The 12618-nt window shown below is 40.3% G+C and overlaps 1 protein-coding gene and 1 long non-coding RNA gene across 2 annotated transcripts in view; both read left to right on the top strand.

Annotated features, from left to right (window-relative positions):
* The window catches only part of PIK3R4 (phosphoinositide-3-kinase regulatory subunit 4), a 52479-nt gene that overhangs the window by 21725 nt on the left and 18136 nt on the right, over positions 1 to 12618 (top strand). The window contains exons 5-7 of the mRNA XM_040247152.1: positions 2564 to 2567; positions 5246 to 5268; positions 5363 to 5581. Of these exons, the coding sequence (XP_040103086.1) occupies positions 2564 to 2567; positions 5246 to 5268; positions 5363 to 5581 (246 nt within the window). The remainder of the gene's footprint in view (positions 1 to 2563; positions 2568 to 5245; positions 5269 to 5362; positions 5582 to 12618) is intronic.
* LOC120880469 overlaps positions 10200 to 12618 on the top strand; it is a 2763-nt gene continuing 344 nt past the window's right edge. The window contains exon 1 of the long non-coding RNA XR_005725035.1: positions 10200 to 12582. This is a non-coding gene — a long non-coding RNA (uncharacterized LOC120880469). The remainder of the gene's footprint in view (positions 12583 to 12618) is intronic.

Below are 12618 nucleotides of genomic sequence, written 5' to 3'. Positions count from 1 at the left end.
AGGCCTGGCATCTGCTGTTCTCACTTGTCGGTGGCCCGTGTTCCCCATTGGTAGTGCTGGGTTTTACCTGCCTGCTTAGTGTCATGCCACTTTCTCACTAAATGTCAGACTTCCTTGAGTAAACTCCGGCTTTCAACTTCTGAAGGGTTTAATAACTGAATTTTCTTTAAAAAATAGGTAGACACATTTGGAAAATAATGAGTGCTTTAAAAATAAACCAAAATCACCTATAACCGGCCATCACTCAGCAGTCATCAACATTAAGATTTTTGGAAAAACACTTCTGCATTCTGATAAAATTTAGAGAAACTTAAGAGAGATTTCAGTTGGAAATTGTGACTCAGCTGTGTTAACAGACATGCCCAGTGTTATGTGATGGAGCTCATCTCTGATGTTGGATTGGCAGATTTTTTAAAACATTTTTAATGAGTTTCTGTGTAGATTTTAATCATAAAAATGTATCTTGAAAACTGAGATGAAATATATGCTTATGGGTTAGTCAGTTCAGTCGCTCAGTCGTTTCCAACTCTTTGCGATGCCGTGGACCACAGCACGCCAGGCCTCCCAGTCCATCACCTACTCCTGGAGCTTGCTCAAACTCATGTCCATTGAGTTGGTGATGCCATCCAACCATTTCATCCTCTGTCATCCCCTTCTCCTCCTGCTTTCAGTCTTTCCCAGCATCAGGGTCCTTTCAAATGAGTTAGTTCTTTGCATCAGGTGGCCGAAGTATTGGATAGAGATTGAAAAAACCACATGAGTTCCCACAGGCTTCCATTGTGGATGTAGGAAAAATGCCAGTGGAGACCTATGATTTAAAGATTTCAGAAATCTTAGTAAGTGGTCTTTTTAGTCACATAATTTTTTTTTTTTTTTTAAGAAAATAAATAAATAGTCTGGAATGTTTGTTTCTATAATACAGTTCAATATGGTTTATCAGCCCGGGTTTAAAAACAAAAACTTGATCACACACTATTTTACTATAGAATTTGTCTTTGTAAGTGGCATTTTATACTTAAGTGAAGCTATACGTTTTATTCAGTAATCCCAGAAAAGGTATCTGATTTTGTGGTTCATGAAATGTGCCATGACTGTTGGGCTTTTGATTTTTTTTCTTTCCACACTTGAGTGGTTTTGTGAAATTGATTTTCTCTTGGGGGAAATGTTCAACCTAGCCTGCTCTATTATCTAGACTTCATGGCAGAGTGTTTCTGAGTATTCTCAAATCCAGCATATCCTCCCTAGAAATCCCATTCAGCTGTTCTTTCCACACATGTGAGCTAGAGATGCAGGGGGCCTGGTATTTTTCTGTTGAATATGCCAGGTTTGGCAGTGGTCTTGGTTTCAGGTTTGTTTCTTGGTAAAAGAAATGAGTTGATTTTAAGATGACATTGTTATTCAGCAGGCATAGATCCTTCAGTATAGCTTTTTTTTTAAATTATTTATTTTTAATTGGAGGATGATTGCTGTACATTACTCTATTGACTTCTGGGTGCAGAAAGATATGACACTGAAATATGAACTCCCCAGGTTGGTAGGTACCCAATATGCTACTGGAGAAGAGCAGAGAAATAACTCCAGAAGGAATTAAGAGGCTACGCCAAAGCGGAAACAGCTCCCAGTTGTGGATATGACTGGTGGTGAAACTAAAGTCTGGTGCTGTGAAGAACAACATTGCATAGGAATCTGGAATGTTAGGTCCGTGAATTAGGGTAAATTGGAAGTGGTCAAACAGGAGATGGCAAGAGTGAACATCGATATTCTAGGAATCAGTGAACTAAGATGGACTGGAATGGGTGAATTTAACTCAGATGACCATTATATCTACTACTGTGGGCAAGAATCCCTTAGAAGAAATGGAGTAGCCATCATAGTCAACAAAAGAGTCCAAAATTCAGTACTTCAGTGCCATCTCAAAAACGACAGAATGGTCTCTCTTCGTTTTCCACAGCAAACCATTCAATATCAAGATAGTCCAAGTCTGTTCCCCAACACTAATGCCAAAGAAGCTGAGGTTGAATGGTTCTGTGAAGATCTACAAGACCTTCTAGAACTAACACCCAAAAAAGATGTCCTTTTCATTATAGGAGACTGAAATGCAAAAGTAGGAAGTCAAGAGATACCTGGAGTAACAGGCAGGTTTGGCCTTGGAATACAAAATGAAGCAGGGCAAAGACTTAACAGTTTTGCCAAGAGAACGCGTTGGTCATAGCAAACACCCGCTTGCGACAACACAAGAGCTGACTCTGCACATGGACATCACCGGATGGTCAATACCAAAACCAGATTGATTATATTCTTCACAGTTGATGATGGAGAAGCTCTGTACAGTCAACAGAAATGACCAGGAGCTGATCGTGGCTCAGATCATGAACTCCTTAATTGCCAAATTCAGACTTAAATTGAATAAAATAGGGAAAACCCTAGGGCATTCAGGAATGACCTAAATCAAATCACTTATGGTTATACAGTGGAAGTGACCAATAGAACAAGGGATTAGATCTGATAGACAGAGCTCCTGAAGAACTGTGAACAGAGGTTTGTGACATTGTACAGGAGGCAGTGAAGAAAACTATCCCCAAGAAAAAGAAATGCAAAAAAGCAAAATGTCTGTCTGAGGAGGCCTTACAAATAGCTGAGAAACGAAGAGAAGCAAAAGGCAAAGGAGGAAAGGAAAGATATGTCCACCTAAATGCAGAGTTCCAGCAAATAGCATGGAAAGATAGGAAAGCCTTCCTCAGTGATCAATGCAAAGAAATACAGGAAAACCATAGACTGGGAAAGATGAGAGATCTCTTCAAGAAATTTAGAGATACCAAGGGAACATTTCATGCAAAGGTGGGCAGATACAAGGACTGAAACAGTATGAACCTAGCGGAAGCAGAAGATACTAAGAAGAGGTGGCAAGAATACACAGGAGAACTATACAGAAAAGATCTTAATGACCCAGCTGACCACGATGGTGTGATCACTCACCTAGAGCCAGAGATTTTGGAATGTGAAGTCAAGTGGTCCTTAGAAAGCATCACTATGAACAAAGCTAACGGAGATGGTGGAATTCCAGGTGAGATGTTTCAGATCCTGAAAGATGATGCTGTAAAAGTGCTGCACTCAATATGCCAGCAAGTTTGGAAAACTCAGAAGTGGCCACAAGACTGGAAAAGGTCAGTTTTCATTCCAGTCCCAAAGAAAAGCATTGCCAAAGAATGCTCAAACTACTGTACAATTGCACTCATCTCACATACTTTGAGCAAAGTAATGCTCAAAATTCTCCAAGCTAGGCTTCAACAGTATGTGAATTGAGAACTTCCAGATGTTCAAATTTGATTTAGAAAAGGCAGAGGAACCAGAGATCATATTACCAACATCCGCTGGATCATCGAAAAAGCAAGAGTTCCAGAAAAACATCTAGTTTTGCTTCATTGACTATGCTAAAGCCTTTGACTATGTGGATCACAACAAACTGGAAAATTCTTAAAGAGATCAGAATACCAGATGACCGTACCTGCCTTCTGAGAAATCTTTGTGCAGGTCAAGGAGTAATAGTTAGAACCAGACCTGGAACAACAGACCAGTTCCAAATTGGGAAAGGAATATGTTAAGCCTGTATATTGTCACCCTGCTTATTTAGCTTATATGCAGAGTACATCATACAAAATACCAGACTGAATGAAGCAGAAGCTGAAATCATGATTGCCAGGAGAAATATCAGTAACCTCAGATAAGCAGATGATACTACTGTTATGGCAGAAAGCAAAGAGAAACTAAAGAGCTGCTTGATGTGGGTGAAAGAGTAGAGTGAAAAGCTGTCTTAAAACTCAACATTCAGAAAACTAAGATCATGGCATCTGGTCCCATCACTCCATGGCAAATAGATGGGGAAACAATGACATATTTTATTTTCTTTGGTTCCAGAATCACTGCAGATGGTGACTGTAGCCATGAAATTAAAAGATGCTTGCTACTTGGAAGAAAAGCTATGCTAAACGCAGATAGTGTATTAAAAAGTAGGAACATTACCTTGCCAACAGAGGTCCATCCAGTAAAGCTTTGGTTTTTCCAGTAGTCATGTATGGATGTGAGAGTGGGACCATAAAGAAGGCTGAACGCTGAAAAATTGATGCTTTTGATGGTATTGGAGAAGACTCTTGAGAGTCCCTTGGACTGCAAGGAGATCCAACCAGTCCATCCTAAAGGAGTCTAATCCTGAATATTTATTGGAAGAAATGATGCTGATGCTAAAGCTGAAGCTCCAATACTTTGGCCACCTGATGCAAAGAGCTGACTCATTAGAAAAGACCTTGATGCTGGGAAAGATTGAAGGCAGGAGGAGAAGGGTACAACAGAGGATGAGATGGTTGGATGACATTACTGACATGATGGACATGAGTTTTTGCAAGCTCTGGGAGATGGTGATGGACAAGGGAGGCCTGGCGTGCTGCAGTCCATGATGTCGCAGAGTTGAACAAGATTGAGCACATGAATAATATGTGTATGTCCTGTCTCTTCTGAACCTCCCTCCCACCTTCCACCCCATCCCACCCTCTAGGTTTTAAAAAAAATTGATTAATATTAAATATTATTAAATGTTATGCCTAAATATAAAGGTTTTTTTAAAATGAAACATTGAAGATTGTTATATGCAAAGACCTATGCTGGATATTGTGAATGATACAGGATGGATAAAATATAGTCTCTGGCCTCAGGGACTTTTGTTATTTATTAGAGGACATTAATTATTCATGAAAAGAATATACATGAACAGTGTATAGATGTCATAAAGTACTAGAAAATCCTTGAATATTCTGAACTTAATGTATAATCCTGTTTATACCAATCTTTGATGTCATAGAATATATGATTGCAGGTAGAGAAGAAGTCCACATTTGGGTTTAACTGTGGACCTGGGGCAGTGTTAGACTCTTTATATCTCATTTACCTATACAGTCATTGTGTGGGTTGAGTAATTTCCCCCTCATTTTACGTTTGTGGAAATTGAAACCCACAGAGTTTAAATAAGTACCCCAAGATCACACTGTGATAGATCTGGGTCTTTGAGGCTTTTGAAGTGGGCTGTCTCCCTAGGGCCCCATTTCTCTACATCAAGGTAGTCATCACCTCTTGCTGTTGAGCAAGTAATCGGGGTTTTTCCTGGTAGCAGGTGACTAGTGTGCTCTCTCAGATGCTGGAGAAGGCCCTAGGGCAGTCTTTCTAAGGCTGTTTGAAAGGATATCTTCCTCCATAGGCGATAGTATCTGATGTGGTCCAGTAGGCCACTCAGTATTGACTAGCTGTTGGGACCCGTTGTTCAGTTCTTATGAACTGTTCTGTTGGCTGTTGATGCTTATAGCTGGGCGTAAAGGGAAGATTGTATTTGTAAACTGAAACTTAAGACACACTCTTGGTTTTCCTCAGGGTGGCGGCCTAAGGGGCTACTCGTGGCACATCTTCATGAACATAAGTCTGCTGTGAATCGGATTAGAGTCTCTGATGAACATTCACTGTTTGCCACGTGTTCAAACGATGGCACAGTGAAAATCTGGAACAGTCAGAAGATGGAGGGGAAGACCACCACCACCAGGTAACCTGCACCTCGGCAGAGAGTCCACCCACCCGCCTACCCACCCAGTCACTGTATTCACTGAGTGCTCACTCCGTGACAGGTACTGTTTTAGGTACCAGGAATACAGTACTGATAAATAGACACAAATACTTGTTCTGGGAAACTTTACGTCAGTAGGAGGTGACAGACAGTAAACAGTGTGTAAGTAAACAGGTTGTATTTTTGGATGGTAAGAAACGTTATGGAAAAAAATGATAGCAAAAAAAGAGGGGTGGAGGGTGAGTAGGTGGGGTAGACTCGAGTTTAAAGAAATTGGCTGGAGACTTCTTCACGGAGAAGGTATCATTTAAGGAAGCCCCTGACAAAGATGAGAGAAAATGCAATGTGTGGATATGCTGGGAAAGAGCCTTCTTGGCAGAGGAAACATGGGCCTCAGAGGTCCTGAGACAGAACAATGTTTGGCATGTTCAGGGAGGAACAGGAGGGTCTGTGTGAGGGAGAAGGAAGTCAGAGGGCCTGAGTTCACAGGGCCTTGCAGGCTGTCGTGAGGGGCTTAGACTCTGAGTGAGGTGTGGGGGCCTTTGGACGGTCCTGCGTGGTGGAGAGACATGATCTGAGTCAAACTTCAGCAGAATTACTCTGGCTCTTGTGTTGAGAATAGACTGAGGAGGTGCAGGGTAGAAGGATTAGGAGGCTTTTTCCGTAACTGAGCTAGATGAGGGACGTAGTAGGAAATGATCAGATTCTGGGTATGTTTTAATGCTGGAGTCAATAAGATTTGCTGAATGGGTTAGATGGAGTGTGAGCAACAGAGAAAGTAGGAAATGATAAGAGTGCCCAGTCAAGAGAGATGTAATTATTACTTGAAATCTTGAAGACTCTTCAAATATGCATGATGAAGTTATGATAAGTGGGGGAGGTATTTTAGATTTGTACAACTTTATACTTGTGTCCTACTTGATATTCATATTTATTGTGTGCCTAATTTGGTCTGGATCCAAAAAGAAAGCTATTAGAAATCAAAATTGAATCTATATACATGAAAAGATGTGGGGAACCTTTGGTGCTTTTCTCATTATCAGTTCATTGACCATGCTCTGTCAGTTAAGTCATGTCCAACTCTTTGCAACCCCACGGACTGCACCACACCAGGCTCTTCTGTCCCCACTCTCCTGGAGTTTGCTCAAGTTTATGACCATTGAGTCATTGATGTCTAATCACTGACCACTAACCATTTGACCAGTAACCACAAAATGGTCAACAAAATTATTTTTGTTAAACTAAAATAATTAATAAGTTTACTCCTTACCCACCTGATATGCTTTTGTTCTGTTAATTTTTTTTAAAGAGCTTTAATTTTTGCAGCACGCTTAGTTTCTTTTCATGTTCATTCACTCTTGGCGCTGTGTTGGTCAGAACATAAATTGAAAACCAGTAAAAGAATCTTGGCTCCATGAGGCAATTTTTTGGTCAATATTTAAATGAAATTTTCAAACCTTTAGAGAGGTTTTCCAGTGAACACACATGCTTGCAGCAAGACTCTAAATAGTTAATAATTTTACTTTGTTTGCTGTGTCGTATAATTATCCATCTTCCTATCAATTCATCTTTTAAAAGTGTATTTCAGAGTGAGTCACAGATATCAGAATATTTCTCCTGAAAATTTCAGCATGTATATTGCTAATACTTGTTTATAGTTCTCCTTTTCTTCTTGGGCATAAAGTTTGTATGCTGTGAAGCACACAGATCTTAACCATTCCAAAAGATCCAGCAAATACACATACTTGTGCAACTTAAAAACCACTCTCAAGATACAGAACATAACTAGAATGTTCTCTCATGTTCCTTTGCATAAAATGCCTGCCTCCTCCCTGCCTACAGGCATTCTTTTGATTTTCCCCCACCATTATTAGCATTTTGATTAATGTTTTAAAAACCTCCTCTGATAACTATTTTTCAAATGGTTCTTTGTTATTATCATCATTAGTTGTATTCATTATTGCTTTTATTAGGAGGGTAAGTTTAATTGATGGGAGTAAACCTCTCAAGTAAAAACTTGGAATCATCCATTAGCTTTGCAAAAACCTCTCTTGTTAATTCCAGATGATTTTTATCACAGAGCCATGCCTTTGTCCCAGTGTCATATTTTAGGCAGTGAAGTGAAGTGAAGTCACTCAGTCACGTCCGACTCTTTGCGACCTGTGGACTGTAGCCCACCAAGCTCCTCCATCCATGGGATTCTCCAGGCAAGAATACTGGAGTGGGTTGCCATTTCCTTCTCTGGGGGATCTTCCCGACCCAGGGTTCAAACCCAGGTTTCCCACATTGCAGGCAGACGCTTTAACCCATACTAGAAAATGTGGCAGTTCATCTGACAGTAACTGTAGTCTTTGGAACGTTTGTTTGATGTTTAGGAGAATGGGTGTCCTCTGGACACAGCTGCTCTCCTGTCTGTGAGAGCAGACTGTAGGCCTTAGCTTGGAGAGGCTTCATTCCAGGTGCAGGGAGAGAAAGAGGGCGAGGGAATAGGAAGTGTTGCCCTCATCACGTGCCTTTGTGAGCTGATGGGGGAGAAGGATGCCTTCACAGCAGTGCTGTGTTTTCTTAGGCAGTCTCACTAGTACATCCTGGCTGCCTGGGCATTCCCACCATGCAGTGTGTTGGTTGGCCACCCCGTTGCAGCTCTGACTTTCTCCTTGAATTGCATCGGTGATTTAGGCCATCTGGATCTTAGCTCTGGCGTTTCCTTCTTTCTTATTTCAGTTAAACTTTTAGTTTTTCCTTGGGGACTAATTCTTGAAAAATTGCTATTTTTTTGGTAACTTTTACATAGATTTTTAAAATTTAATCCTTTGTAGTATTCTAAACTGTATTTTCCATATATGTTTTTTGTGCTCCCCCATTTTTGGCTCATTTAGCTTCTCGATTTTAGGAAACACTGATGTATTTGCTACTTGCCAAATTTGATGGTAAAACATCTAAGTAGAGTGTTACTCCAGTGAAGAGTTGTGCAAGAAAGTTATCAGTGTTAGGATTACATAGTTTAGAGTCTGAGATTGTATTAGAAGTTGAAGTTTTTGAGTGATATGGCTACCCTGAAGTAAAGGGTTAACCTGAGGCCTGAACTTTACAAAATTGAATTTTGGGGATAGGAATAGAGCAGTCAGAAAAGAAGAGAGAAGAAACCATTTAAGTTATGTCATACTGCAACAGAAGAGAGCGTTTAAGAAAGAGATTTATCAGCAGCTCTCAAATGCAGTAAAAGTGCCAAGTGGCATGAAAGCCTAGTAAAACAATTGGGTGTTCTCACACAGTGACCTTTAGTGAGTATAGTTCATCCATCCATCATCCACGGAAGGCTTTGGACATTATGTATCACAAGCCTTTATGATGAACATATTCTAAGAAGAAAAAAGAATAAATTCAGATATTTAGTTTCGAGGCTGTTCAGATTGGCTTTTTTTTTTTTCCCCTAACATTTTTATTGATTCTTAATCACAGGATAAGTGCTTTACAGTATTGTTTTGATTTCTGCCAAACATCAGCATGAATCAGCCATAGGTACATATACGGCTCCCTCTTGAATCTCCCTCCCACCCCTCACCCCATCCCACTCCTGTAGGTTGTCACAGAGCCCCATTTTGGGACTCACAGAATCCCCATCATACAGCAAACTCCCGCTGGCTCTCTGTTTACACACGATCATGTGTATGTTTCCATGTTACTCTCTCCATTCGTCCCACCCACCCCGTCCCCCCGTTGTGTCCACACGTCTCTAATCTCCATCTCCGCTGCTGCCGTGCAGGTAGGTTCATCAGTACCATCTTTCCAGACACCATATATGTGTCAGTATATGATACTTGGTTTTCTTTCTTTCTTATTACTTCACTCTGTATAACAGGCTCTGCGTTCATCCACCTCATTAGAACTGACTCAGATGCGTTCCTTTTTATGGCTGAGTGATATTCCATTGTGCGTATATATACCAAGCGTTCATCTGCTGGTGGACATCTAGGTTGCTCCCATGTCCCAGCTGTTGTTTATAGTGCTGCAGTGAACATTCTGGTACATGTGTCTTTTCAGTTATGGTTTTCTCAGGGTATATGCCCAGTAGTTGGATTGTTGAGTCATAATGGTGGTTTTATTCCTGGTATTTTGCAATCTGCAGACTATTCTCTGTAGTGGCTGTATCAGTTTACATTCCCGCCAACAAAGCAAGAGGGTCCCCTTTCCTCCACACCCTTTCCAGCATTTATTATTTGTAGATTTTTTGATGATGGCCATTCTGACCCGTGTGAGGTGATTTCTTTCCTTTTTTTTTTTTTTAGCAAGCAAATAGGATTTATTAAAGAGGAGGCAAGTAGAAAGCCAGGTGATTTCTCATTGTAGTTTTGATTTGCATTTCTCTGCTAATGAGCAGTGCTGATCATCTTTTTATGTGTTTATTAGCTATCTGTTTGTCTTCTTTGGAGAAATGTCTAGGTCTTTTTCTCACTTTTTGATTGGGTTGTTTGTTTTTGTGGTATTGAGTTGCATGAGCGGCTTATATATTTTGGAAATTAATCCTTTGTTAGTTGTTTCATTTGCTTATTGTTTTCTCCCATTCTGAGGGTTGTCTTTTCTTGCTTTCTTTTTAATTATAAAAACCTGGGAGCAAACTAAAGATTCAGCAAAAGGAGTGAAACTGGATAAATAAGTGATTATTGTGTTAATAAAGTGATTGCCATAGAAATAAATTTTTTTAATATGAAATACATTGATACAGTCTGTGAAAATACAGGTTTGAGAAGTCGGTTTAAGAACTTATGTAGGATTTCTGTTTTTAGAATGACAGAGTAAGAATTTTCAAAATTCTTTTCCTCCTTAAAAACAATGAGAGCACTGGCAAAAACTGTCAAAATCAACTTCTTCAGAATTCTAGAAATTAAAGTCCTTCATCAATCTGAAAATTGTTGTTTGAGAAAAACAGCTGACTCCTCAGAACAGCAAGCCATGGATGTGAGCCCTGATTTCATCCCCCACTACTTCCAAGCTGTACAGTGGCTAGGAAAACTTACAGTCCCACAACTACAGTAACCATGAAAACCAACAGCTTAGTAGCCACTGGAGGGGTCATAAAGGCTTTGGAACTCCTCCAAAGCCCTGTTTCCAGAGAATTATCACTATTTGATGAGCTTGCTGTAAACCTCCATGATCAGGGCCTGTCCTGTCTTTATTTGAGCTGTTACTTTGTTCTTTGAGGAAAAACTCTATCCATGGAGCATTTGTTGAAATTATTGATGGGATCTGTTTAACATTGCAGCTGCTTGAGGTGGCAGTACCAGTTGTAGCTAAGAAGAGGCTGATGAAAAAACTTAAAAAGCAAGCATGTGATATCAGTAGGGGGCTTTTGAAAAGTTTGGATGTATGCATGGGTATATATAAGACCACATGCACTTGCAGGGTTGTGTGTAAGCCCAAGAAAGAACTCCAGAGGCTGCAGATTCTCACCTGTGGCCGACCTTGAGTCTCTGTGTGAGCAGGAGATGAAGGATGAGGCCGAGCTGTAAACTGCTTTGTTGAAGGTGGGCCACAGCACAGAGAGCCTCACAAAGGCTGGACCCGCATCAGTTCATGAGATGCAAGGGAGTGTCATTGTTTAGTCAGTAAGTCGTGTCTGACTTTTGCAACCCCATGGACTGTAGCCCGCCAGGCTCCTCTGTCCATGGAATTTGCCAAGCAAGAATACTGGAGGGGGTTGCCATTTCCTTCTCCAGGGCATCTTCCCTACCCAGGGATTGAACCCATTTCTTCTGTATTGGCAGGCAGATTCTTTAATGATCCCAGGAAAGTCATTAGCTGATCATTAATTTAACTGACGTGAGAGTTCAGTGGCCACACATGAGAAATAAAGACTTTGTAGAACTGGTCTCTAGGCAAGTCACTAAACAAGCAGTGACAACATTAGTGTCTCATTTCTGAAATCAATACATACCAGTTAAAATGTCTGGTTTTGGACAAAAGTTAAAAGTCAGGCAAAAAAATAGGGAAGTATGTCCTATATACAGGAAGAAATGCAGACAGTAGAAACAGTACCTCACTAATCCCAGAAATTGGACTTTCTAGACAATGACTTTAAATTAGTGATTAAAAATATATTCAAAGAATTAGAAGAAATTATGTCTAAAGGATTAAAAGGAAATTATGAGAAAAATGTCTCAACAAATAGACAGTGTCAATAAAGGGACAGAAATGATAAATAGAAATCCCGGTGTTCAGAAGTATAATAACAAATGAAGAGTTCAGGGCTGAAAAGCAGATTTCAACTGGCGAGAGAAAAAAACCAGGATCTTGAAAATAGATCAGTTGACATCCATTCAGAGGTATGAAAACTAAAAGAGAATAAAGAAAACCGAACAGAGCCTCCCAGGCCCGTGGACCACGGTCAGGGGCACCAGCATACACATGATAGTCCCGGAAGGCGAGGAGAGAGAAAGGAACAGGAAGGTGTTGGAAGAAATGCGGCTTGAACCATCCCCGCCCCAGATTTGGTGAGAAACATTAAGCTGCACACTTGAGGATCTCAGCTAACTCCAAATAGGACAAAGGTCAAAGAGAGCCATGTGAGAGACACGAGAAGCAACTTGTTGACAGAGAGAAAATCTTGAAGCAAGAGAGAAAAAAGACTCATCTTCTACGAGGGACCTTCAGTAAGGTTAATAGTTGACGTTTAATCAGAAATGCTGGAGCCTGGAAGTCACTGAGGTGATATATTCAGAGTCTTAGAAGAAAAAGACTGGTGGTCAGTAATTCTATATCCAGCAGAATTGTTTTTCAGAAACAAAGGCGAAATTAAGATATTCCAAGGTAAATAAAAACGGAATTTATTGCCAGCAGATTTTCCCTGAAGGAAATACTGAAAGGAGTCTATCGTGCCAACAGGAAAGGACACGAAACTAACTTGAACCACATGAAGAAATAAAGAGCATTGAGTAAAGGTATAGATAGATACAGGAGTGAACCTAAGACGGTACAAGTTAGTTTTTCCTGTAACTCTTTACAGGAGTGAACCTAAG

This window comes from Oryx dammah, unplaced genomic scaffold (assembly GCF_014754425.2).
Source record: "Oryx dammah isolate SB20612 unplaced genomic scaffold, SCBI_Odam_1.1 HiC_scaffold_2, whole genome shotgun sequence".
Lineage (NCBI taxonomy): Eukaryota > Metazoa > Chordata > Mammalia > Artiodactyla > Bovidae > Oryx > Oryx dammah.
Note: the sequence above shows the minus strand (reverse complement) of the source record. Positions and strands in the feature narration are given on the sequence as shown.